Source organism: Micromesistius poutassou (assembly GCF_964030765.1).
Source record: "Micromesistius poutassou genome assembly, contig: SCAFFOLD_6315, whole genome shotgun sequence".
Lineage (NCBI taxonomy): Eukaryota > Metazoa > Chordata > Actinopteri > Gadiformes > Gadidae > Micromesistius > Micromesistius poutassou.
Genome location: NW_028179153.1, coordinates 1 through 10,881, shown reverse-complemented (window position 1 = coordinate 10,881; position 10,881 = coordinate 1). Strand labels below are relative to the sequence as shown.

The 10,881-nt window shown below is 45.6% G+C and overlaps 2 protein-coding genes across 2 annotated transcripts; both read left to right on the top strand.

The window, feature by feature from the left end:
- Window positions 1-141: 141 nt before the first annotated feature.
- On the top strand, window positions 142-3,246 carry LOC311373071 (chloride anion exchanger-like; the record flags this gene model as incomplete). Its single annotated transcript, XM_084489922.1, has 7 exons — window positions 142-234; window positions 688-783; window positions 1,112-1,351; window positions 1,954-2,008; window positions 2,315-2,460; window positions 2,587-2,634; window positions 3,220-3,246. Coding segments are annotated over 7 exons (705 nt in total), but the record flags the coding sequence as incomplete, so codon positions are not given.
- A 904-nt stretch (window positions 3,247-4,150) lies between these two features.
- LOC311373072 (chloride anion exchanger-like) lies at window positions 4,151-10,504 on the top strand (the record flags this gene model as incomplete). Its single annotated transcript, XM_084489923.1, has 9 exons — window positions 4,151-4,278; window positions 4,461-4,600; window positions 4,956-5,066; window positions 5,901-6,052; window positions 6,839-7,003; window positions 8,954-9,106; window positions 9,296-9,378; window positions 9,760-9,907; window positions 10,391-10,504. Coding segments are annotated over 9 exons (1,194 nt in total), but the record flags the coding sequence as incomplete, so codon positions are not given.
- Between the last annotated feature and the right edge of the window lie 377 nt (window positions 10,505-10,881).

Here is a 10,881-nt window from a genome sequence, read left to right as displayed (position 1 = left end):
ATATAGCCTAGGGTTTTTTATATATATATATATATAGCCTATATCATAAAAAAATATAAATAAGATAAGAAACTAGTGATGAACACTCATCACTATACATGTTTTTAGATTTATCTTGTTTCTGTTCCATTTTCATCTCAGATCAATGAGCCTGAGGGCGTGAAGATCTTCAGGATTCCTTCGCCCATCTTCTTCGCCAACATCGAGTTCTTCAAGACCAAGCTCATCGAAGCAGTAGGTTAAAAACTGGCGAATATATGCTCATCATGGTTAAGCTAGCCAGAGCGGCTCTCATTCACCATCAGAAACCATTTCGATGTACTTAAATTATTCTGCCCTTTTTCTAACCTGCACTCAAAACACTTTGCAATAGTGTGATTCATTTAGTTCACAACTGCATTAAGGAATTGTTTCAGAGAATCCCTTGCATTAGCAAATCAAGATAAAAAACATTCGTTCACAACCTTTGATTCAACCATGAATTCAGTCTGCAACGTGGCCCTTGTCAATCGAACTTTGATTGACAAGTGTGACCTTGCGGACTGGATCTTTGATTGATAAGTGTATCTTCTCCCAGACATGTTGGTGGTAAAACGATTAACGTTTGATCACTCTGACACGATTCTGATTGGGTCTTCGTCTTTTTCTGAGCCGAATACCAAAAAAAACGCAAAACCCTCTCCCCAGATCGGGTTCAGCCCGCTGAGGGTGCTGCGGAAACGCAACAAGGCGCTGCGGTCCATCCGGAAGCTTCTGAGGAACGGAGACATGAAGTGGACGACCGTGAGTATTGATTAGGCTTTCAACCCTTGACCTCCGTCCATGAGGGCCTTCACTACACTACCTACAAAGGTCACCTCCACCCATGACACCATAATGAGATCACGCTATTATTCAATAAGTATGATTCAATTAGTTAATGATGATATATGATCATTAATGTCACATAATTATCCCCAAAAATCTTTAACGACAGAAGCTCAACCACAAAGTCTTTAACGTCACATTAAACCGTAATCCACCTAACAAAAATATTTCGGATTAATCCGATTTACGGTGAATCTTATCGGAATAAAGCCCGTTAACGAGTACACCGTCGCGTTGGCATCAGGGAATGCTGACGTCCTCGAGTGGACTCGGGGAGGACGAGGAGGACGGCGGCGGCGGCGGCGGTGGCACCACGGAGGATCTGGACCTACCGGTGAACCTGAAGGACCTGCCCATCAAGATCGACTGGAACCGGGAGCTGCCCGCCAACATCTCCGTGCCCCGGGTGGAGCTCCACAGCCTCGTCCTGGACTTCGCTGCCGTCTCCTTCCTGGACATCTCGGCTCTGAAGGGGCTCAAGATGGTGAGGGGCCCCCCTCACACACACCCCTTTCACGGGGGCCCGTTCCCCTGGGCTGTTCCACACGAGTGTGGGGAGTGTGTTGAACGTCCATTACATTCAGGGGCGTTTAGCAGACGCTTTTATCCAAAGCGACTTACAATAAGTACATTTGTCAGAAGAAAGAGAAATAACAATATATATCGCTGTCGGTATAGTAAGGATGTTCCTAGAAACAAGTGCCAAGCACTAACAATCGCTAGGTTTACCCATTCCCCGAATGCAACAAAGATAGTTAGGATAAGACGCTACGCGATGCTAAGTACTATATTTATGTGCAAGGACGTACGACAGACAATAGGTGCGTACATTAAGTGCCAGGACGTACAACATACATTAAGTGCCAGGACGTACAACATACATTAAGTGCCAGGACGTACAACATACAATAAGTGCATACATTAAGTGCCAGGACGTACAACATACAATACAACCAGTACCAGGGCTGTCGGGGGGGGGTTAGGGGGGAGGCTATGCAGAGTCTAGATGAACTCTGGACAAGAAGCTATCTGCCTGATCTCATTTGTTGTGTTTGCTGTTGTCTAATTGTCCGCTGACCGTTCCAGACGCTGAAGGAGCTGGTCCGAGTGGACGTGGAGGTTTACATCGTGGCCTGTGATAGTGAGTATGCTGCGGTTCGTTTCGCTTTTAGCTCTAGAGCTGTTTTTCACCAACGGACCATTTATGAGGGCTCTTTATTTATTTATTTATTTATTTATTTATTTATTTATCTATTTATTTGTTATTAAAGTGTTATTATTCTCGGATGATTATGCCACTGTCTCGTTGCGTGGTTTTATTTTTTACTTCTCAAATTTTTTTTCGCAAAGACTTTTGTCGACCACGTAGAACTTCTGCTCAAGCGAGTGCTAGCCCTTAAGCTAACGGTGTGGGAAACTTTCCCCGTTGAACTTCCCCCCCCCCCAGCCTACATCCTGGAGAAGCTCCACAACTGCAGCTTCTTCGACGACGAGCTCCGTCCGTCCATCTTCTACCTGACGCTGCACGACGCCATGCTCGCCGTCCTGCAGAAACACCCAGAAGTCGGCGAGAAGTCATCGCACCTGGAAAAGGTACCGCTAGCAGCTTTGCTTACTCCCCATGGGCCTGAGCTTGTTGCACAATGGTGGTTTTAATCGCACGATATTTAAAGGCAGTTCATACTGATCGTCGTAATTTCAATTTCGTTTTTTTCCCAGGTGGTCACCACGGCGACGGTTCATTACCGCACCAACAGAGAGAAGAGCGTGAGTAAACCGTTAAATAGACAGGTTAAGCATGTCCATGTAGTATAGATTGTATTTCATCAAGACCAATAAAGGTGCTGTAGGTAAGAATCCAGAGCTGTAAAGAGAGAGCAGAACAGAGCAAGATTTTTAAACTTAACCTGGGAAAAAAAAACTCCCTACCTGCTCCCTCCGTGCTCCCTCCCTCCCTAGGTCTCCCCCCCCATTGAGAAGTGGTGCATTTCATGCACCTGTGATTGACAGGCAAGATGAACCAATCAGGGAAGAAAAGCCCTGATTGGTCGGAAAAACCCGGGAGTAGTCTAAATTCTAATCCACAGGGGCAGGCACAACTTGAAACAGATATTCAAAGAACATTTCAGCATCAACAGCAGACTGATAACATTACAAATGACACTCAAATAATAATTCCGCTGAAATCTTACCTGCAGTAATCATTTAATATGGACTATAAGTGTTAGTACGATTTCGTAAGATCTCGAAAATTCTAGATCTGAGGTAGTTTCAAACATTTTATGTCAATCATCTTTGTAGTCATTTAGCCTTAAATATAAAGTAAATCACATTCATTTCTCTCATTCTCAGACTCTGGGGGCAGAAACAAAGTTCTGACCTCAGACCTCTCGAGCAAGGCCTTCGAACTCCGATGTAAAATGGAAGAAAAGAAAAAGAAAATACAAATATTTCCACATATACTACTTTCTTTTTTTTTTAACATATTTCCACTATTCTTTTTTTTCTTAAATTGTATTTCAGAAATCGCTGCTTCACATATTTATAAAAAAGGAAATACCAATACAATTGTGCCTGTACTTTATATCCATGCCATTGTTGCATTTTGTACTGTAAATAGCAAAGTTGTGTAAAAGTTTTGTTGAGTGGATTTTTTCATTTGATTGCTTTTATTTGTTATGACCCTCACTATAAATTGGCTTTAACTGTTTTTCCCCAAGCAAATATAGAAGACAATAAAAGACGGAGATGAATAAAAAGATGTGTACTAACTGAATGAAATGTTGTTCTCTGAGTCACAAGATCGTCAAAAGCTTCTTAGCTTCACCTAAAAATATAAATAAAAACATAAAACATGACTTCTGGATTGGAATGAGTTATTTTTAACAATCTTTGAAGCTGATTGCGAAAGCTGAATTGTGTGACATTACGAAGAGGAGAGGTTGGGTTTTGGTTCAGGAAAACATAAACTTATTTTCCCCAACTCTCCAATGGAAGTCAGTAATCTGTTGCTCGATCAAAACAGGTACAACTATAAACAAGCGGAACCAAGGTTTTACGACCTCAAACAGGGATTACGATCTCAAACCAGGAATTGTAATGTTTTATTTAAAAAGGGTGTGTCCAGAACAAGGGGATTCCAGTGGCAAATCCTGTCAATGATTAAACAGGATATGGACAAAACCGAGCAAGTGTTCTGTAAGATCTCAGACAGCGTGACGGCCTTCAAACGCCTCAAAGGGACCAGCTGCGCTCTCTGGCTTGCAGACAGCAGGTGTGCAGGATGGCGTCCCTCCGAAGCCTGTATCTGGTATCCAGACCTCTGTACACTGAGGACAGCTTGGCTGAGAAACATGAGAAAGTCCAGAGGAGCCGTAAGACTATCTGGCACCATGTCCTTCAGTACTTTAAGTAAGTCCAATTCTTCCAATTTGTAGTTAATGGATTTTTACACCGACCAAAACGTTCTGGATTCTAGCTTGGCGCATTTCCGATGCATACAAATTGCACAAAGTGGGTCTTTGTATCATACGTATATGTAGACATTCTTCCATGTGTTGTTGTTATTGTTGTTGTTGTTGTTGTGTGTTCAGATGGGACGCCAAACGGGCTAAAAAGGCCGGGCTGTCTCTTCTCCCCATCATCGGTTGGATGAGGATCTACCAGGTTAGAAACTGGTTGCTAGGGGACATTTTGTCGGGGGTCAGCACTGGACTTGTCGCGGTCATGCAAGGTGAGGATCAAAAGCTTCCTTTTTGCACAGGAACTAGCTCACATTTATTTTTGTTGAGAGGCCAAATTTTGAAAGTTTAAGTTTTTGTTTCTCGACTCAATTCTAGTCTGGTCTCTCTAGTTTCAGTCAAATACAATCCCTCAAAAATATTAACATGCCTCTCCAAGCTTTTGTGGCATTTGATTCCCCCCCCCCCCCCCCATTTTGGATGGAAATCCAAAATTGTCAAAATCGGAAACAATCCAATCAAATCGTCCCACTAATAGAATCCCGAACATAATCAAACACGCACAATGACGCGCCATCACCATGTCTCCCCTCCCTCCGCCTCGCCTCCTGTGTTGACGTCTCCCAGGCATGGCCTTCGCCATGCTGGCCTCCCTGCCTCCCGGCTACGGCCTCTACACGGCCTTCTTCCCCATGCTCACCTACTTCTTCCTGGGGACGTCCAGACACATCTCAGTGGGTAAGCACGCATGACTGACGACAAAACTCAACCAAACTGTTCCTTCGTTCGGGCTTGTGATGATGGAGTTGCAGACTGTGGGTTCCAGTGCTTCAAACAAGTTGAAGTACGCCCGTTGACAAACACGTTTGAACGTCATCTTTCAGCTCGTTGCGTAACCTCAGTGGGTGAGAGTGGGTGAGTTGTAACCGGAAGGTTGCTAGTTTCGAGGTGTCCCCGAGCAAGACACCTCGCCCTAACTGCTCCCGACGAGCTGGCTGTCTGTGTTACATTTTGTACATTTTGTGTGTGAACCAGTCTTCACGTACAGAGGCAGGCAAAGTCAACCAGCACAGATATTGTCACAGAGCATTTCACTCACTAAAAGCTGACAGATGGCTTTGGCATTTCTGATAACAAAATACAGTTAAAATATGTAAACAGTAAAATATACGGTAAAATATATATATCTTTTTTTTTTTTACTAAGTGCGTGAACTAGTCTTCACGTTGTATGTAGTCGATGTTTGTCATACAATTTGACTTTGCAGTACTGGCCAGGTCTGCCTTGTGAAAGAGTGAGGGATGGAGTTGGAGGGTGTGGAGATAATTGCCTTTATATTCTCTGTGGCCTCCTCCACCCTCCTCCTCCACCCTCCTCCACCCCTCCTCTTCCTCCTCCCTCCTCCACCCCTCCTCTTCCTCCTCCACCCACCTCCCCCCTCCTCCACCCCTCCTCTTCGTCCCCCACCCTCCCCCACCCACCTCCACTATCCTCCACCCACCTCCCCCCTCCTCCACCCCTCCTCTTCCTCCTCCACCCACCTCCACTATCCTCCACCCGTGCGATGTGCAGGAGCCTTCCCCGTTCTGAGCTTGATGGTTGGGGCCGTGGTCACCACCATGGTTCCTGACCCAAAGGCAGACGCTGTGGAGTCCGTGGAGGACCTGGACCGGAAGAGGGTGCTGGTGGCCTCGTCCATGACCTTCCTGGTGGGGATATACCAGGTGGGACCCCACCACCTCCAGCACCACCTCCGTCTCTCACGCACCCCACCGCAACAGCCAGCCTGGGGGTTGCTCAGGGTTAGGGGTTAGGTAGTCTCACAAACCCTATTTGTTTCGACCAATCCTGTTACCGGAAGAGGTGATCTGGAAGCACGCAATTGGTTAGTTACAGCGGAGACAAACTCGGCCGGCACTAGCGAGATCCACGCTGGTGTAAAGTTGACTTGTTTACACCAGTAAAGTGTCAACTTTTTTGTACACTTTCCTGGTGTAAACCACAAGGTTTAAAGGTATTTCCACCAATTAGTCACAAGCGTTACAATCGCCTGCTTTGGTCATGTATAACGTATATATATATATATGTACCATTTTCATAAAACATGTATACCAGGGGTGGCCAAACTAAGGCCCGGGGGCCAAATGCGGCCCGTTGGGCTCTTTTAAGTGGCCCGCCATGAAATCTCTACATAAAATGTAATGTGGTCCATTCTTCTATGTACATTTTACTCAGACAGTTAAAAGATTGCTCATAGATCTCAACAATTAAACAATTGGAATAATAGGATTGAGTACTACCGTATTATAGAATGCTTTGGCAATCACAGGGGTTTTCTGGTCTACAAACACATGTTGCTCTTTCAGTTTTAACTGGTTGAAAACTGGCGATCTTGATTTTATATTTTATATTGCCCCCTGACGTTCTCATTCTTTCTGTATGCGGCCCACAAGCAAAAAAGTTTGGCCACCCCTGATGTATACCTTTATAACCTCTCCCCCTCCCTCCAGCTGGCCATGGGCCTGCTGCAGGTGGGCTTTGTGGTCAGGTATCTGTCCGACACGCTGGTGTCCGGCTTCACCACCGCCGCCGCCGTCCACATCCTGGTGTCCCAGCTCAAGTTCATCCTGGGCCTGGAGGTCGGGGGCTTCAGTGGAGTGCTGGCCATCATAAAAGTAGGTCAACGACCCCCCCCCCCGACGACGCCGTGGTTTAGCTCCATCTGGCTGATGCCAATTTAGAGTCTACAGGTGTAGCATCGCTAGCGTCACTAGCGTCACTAGCATCAAAACTGACGCTAGTGACGCTAGTGATGCTAGTGACGCTAGTGACGCTAGTGATGCTAGTGACGCTAGTGATGCTATTGATACTAGTGATGCTAGTGACGCTAGTGACGCTAGTGATGCTAGTGACGCTAGTGATGCTAGTGATGCTAGTGATGCTAGTGATGCTACTGATGCTACTGATACTAGTGATGCTAGTGATGCTAGTGATGCTAGTGATGCTACTGATACTAGTGACACTAGTGACGCTAGTGATGCTAGTGACACTAGTGATGCTACTGATACTAGTGATACTAGTGATACTAGTGATACTAGTGATGCTAGTGACACTAGTGATGCTACTGATGCTAGTGATACTAGTGATGCTAGTGACACTAGTGATGCTACTGATACTAGTGATACTAGTGATACTAGTGATGCTAGTGATGCTAGTCATGCTAGTAATGCTAACTGCTATTCCTAGATGGGCCAACCAACCAATTCAAGATGGATTAAATAGATCGGTATTCCTACCGATCTATGAAATTATATTTACTTCATATCAATATTCATGCCCATCTAAACTTTTTAATTCATATATTAATTATTATCACTTTTAGGTATTTGATATGAATCTTTGCCTATTATTTATTATTTATTATATTACTGTATATTCGAATGAGCACGTAATGTGTAATGCAAGACTAGACTGAGATACTCTTTCTTCACACCCATGTTTGACTGAAATAGATCCAGCTGACACCTCATAAGTTTTATGGAGGCGGATTCTCTGGTGCGTGTTGTAAACTCTAGCCTCAAGTAACCCATTACCCTGGATTACCTCTGCAGACGTCCATGCGTGCCTCCAGACCATATAGTCGTCATGCTAATTCCGTGGCACTTCAGTCGCTTCCTAAAACGCAATCTTGAACCGTACATTATCTATTACACATGTTGTACTGGAATAGGTCTACCGCCACATTGATATGATCAGCAATATAGCAACGCATGTTTGTTTTACTTTTAAAACATGTTGTGTAGCCCTATTTTTGTGGAATATTAGTCAAAAATATTGCGTAGTTTTGTGATTAGTGATTAGGCTATGTTTGGCTTTGTGTGAGATAATATCAAGTACTACCCTGGAAATCCAGAGTTCTCGCGAGAGCACACTTTAATTTTGCTCAGCAAGTCGCTCTGGGAACAAGCAATATAATCCCTCCCCGATGCCCCTCTCCCAGCACATTAACCAATCACATTGGTGTATCTGATAAAGGCGAGCCAAAAGCATTGATGTTTTACCGATCAGATACAGCAAGTCTTATCTATTGGTCATCTCCGCTGGTCTGGATAAGTCACCCCTTGTATTCTTCTGATTGGTCATAGTGTTATCCAACAGCGTGCAGTGATTTTTTCAAATGCATGCTTGGCCCTGGAGTTGGGCTATTTTCATTACTCGTTGCCAGACCCTACAGCTTTCTAGATGTGGGTCTGGATTTCCAGGCTAGTGAAGTACAAGAATATAACGGAAAACATATCTGCAGCGCAAAATATTTTACTTCAAACAACTCGGTTGTCTACGGGAAAATGCAAAGTTCATTGAATGAGCTACATTTGATAGACAGGGAGAGTCGAGTCATATGGGATGTGTTGCCTTATCCATTATAGATATGGAAATACACAGGCCCACAGACACACAACAACACCACAACAAAGTCACATGTTATCAGCCTTCTCTGCCCCCAATCGTTTTTTTTATCCTTAGCTCCTGTCATAAAATCAAGTGAACCAATTGACTTTAGAGTCATTTTGAAAGCAAAGTGTCCCCAGAGCCAGCTGAAGGAGACCTCCGGTGTTCTCTTGCAGACCCTGGAGAAGATCTTCGTGCAGATCGGGGACACAAACCTCTGTGACTTGGTCACCTCCCTCCTCATCATGGGGATGGTGTTTGTCTACAAGGAGGTCAACGACATTTACAAAGACAAGCTCCCCGTCCCCATCCCCATAGAAGTCATCATGGTGAGAGTCCTCCTGTTCCTACGGTGTGAACGGGGTGACATCGCGTAATTAACATTTGTTCAACAGTTTCTGCGAGGACCAACGATTCATCGTAGCAGCGCTTGTCAATTTTTCTGTTTATTGTCGATTGATTCTCGTTTGGATTCCTGGAAGAAAAGAAAACATTTTTCTCTGCGACTGTTTCACCAGACCGTGGTCGCGTGTGGGGTCTCCTACGCCTTAGACTTTGAGACAAGATACCACATCACTGTTGTCGGAACGATGAAGAGTGGGTAAGTAATAAAGTGTCAAAGGTTTAACGCCTCATACCCACTGTACACATCCGTCGACGGATCTCATTGACTTTACATGGGGACGCTCCCGAAATGCATTGTGGGTCCGTCCGTCAAATCGGCTCCGTCTCTTGCGTCCAAAAGTTGAGAAAAGTTTAACTTTTCAGGCAGCGACGGATCCGTCGGCCAATCAGATCGCGTCATACGCACGTTATACGCAGATCGTGTTTTACCCCATGCGTCGGACACGCCCACTCTCTTCCGTCGACGGACGTGTACACGTGGGTACGAGGCGTAACGGCCACTTGCTATGGGAGGTCCTGGCCTTGACCTCCAGTTACAGGAAGTAGCCACTGACACAGCGTGAACCACCGCTCCCAGGTACGAAGCTCCCATTGGCCCCGACGTCGACGTGATGAGAGAGAGCGCCATGGAGGCCTTCCCGGTGGCCATCGTGGGCTTCGCCGTGGCCTACTCGGTCGCCAAGGTGTACTCCGTCAAACACGATTACACCATCGACGGGAACCAGGTCAGTGAGCCCGCAGCAAGGACCAGGTCAGTTAGTGAGCACGCAGGAAGTACCAGGTCAGTTAGTGAGCACGCAGGAAGTACCAGGTCAGTGAGCAGACAGGAAGTAACAGGTCAGTGAGCAGACAGGAAGTAACAGGTCAGTGAGCAGACAGGAAGTACCAGGTCAGTGAGCAGACAGGAAGTACCAGGCCAGTCAGCACACAGGAAGTACCAGGTTAGTGAGCAGACAGGAAGTACGTCATCCTCCCTGATCCCCATAAGGACGTTGTATTTTTGGGTTTGCTTTTGTATTTACATTTTCTACTGGGAAGTTCAAAGGTCAAAGGTGAAATGTTTCCCTGCAGGGAGTTTTTCTTTGCGTTTTACAACCTTCTGATTCTTTGAGTGAATGATCGATGAACAACACCAAATCGATCGCTGAATAAATTGACTCTCAATTCCAAATCACCCCCCCCCCTCGTTTTCATCGCTACGGTGACAGGAGCTGATAGCGTTTGGGGTCAGCAACATGTTCGGCGCCTGCTTCAAGTCTTTCGCGGCGAGCACGGCTCTGTCCCGGACGGCGATTCAGGAGAGCTCTGGCGGCAAAACACAGGTACAGGTGAACACGGGGACCACAGAGAGGACGGGAACACAGCTGGGTCGAGATCTGACGAGACCTGATGAGTTACGACCTCGCTGCCAAGAGTTGATTGATGATTTATGAAGATTTGACCTCGTTGACCCCGTTGACCTTTCACATGGTTTAAAAGGGGGTCCTGTTGTGTTATGGGTTGCGTGACGTTTGACCTCATGAGAAATAAAACAGTTTTTTATTCCCCCCCACCCCCCACCCCCCTCCTGAAGAGTAAACATGAAAAACGAAAGTGTTTGTGGACCGGATTAAACATTATTTCCTCAATTTCACAAACACTTTTTATGTTCGTCATAAACCGCCGTATTTGTCGTAAATCGTCGTTGACTCTCTCGCCA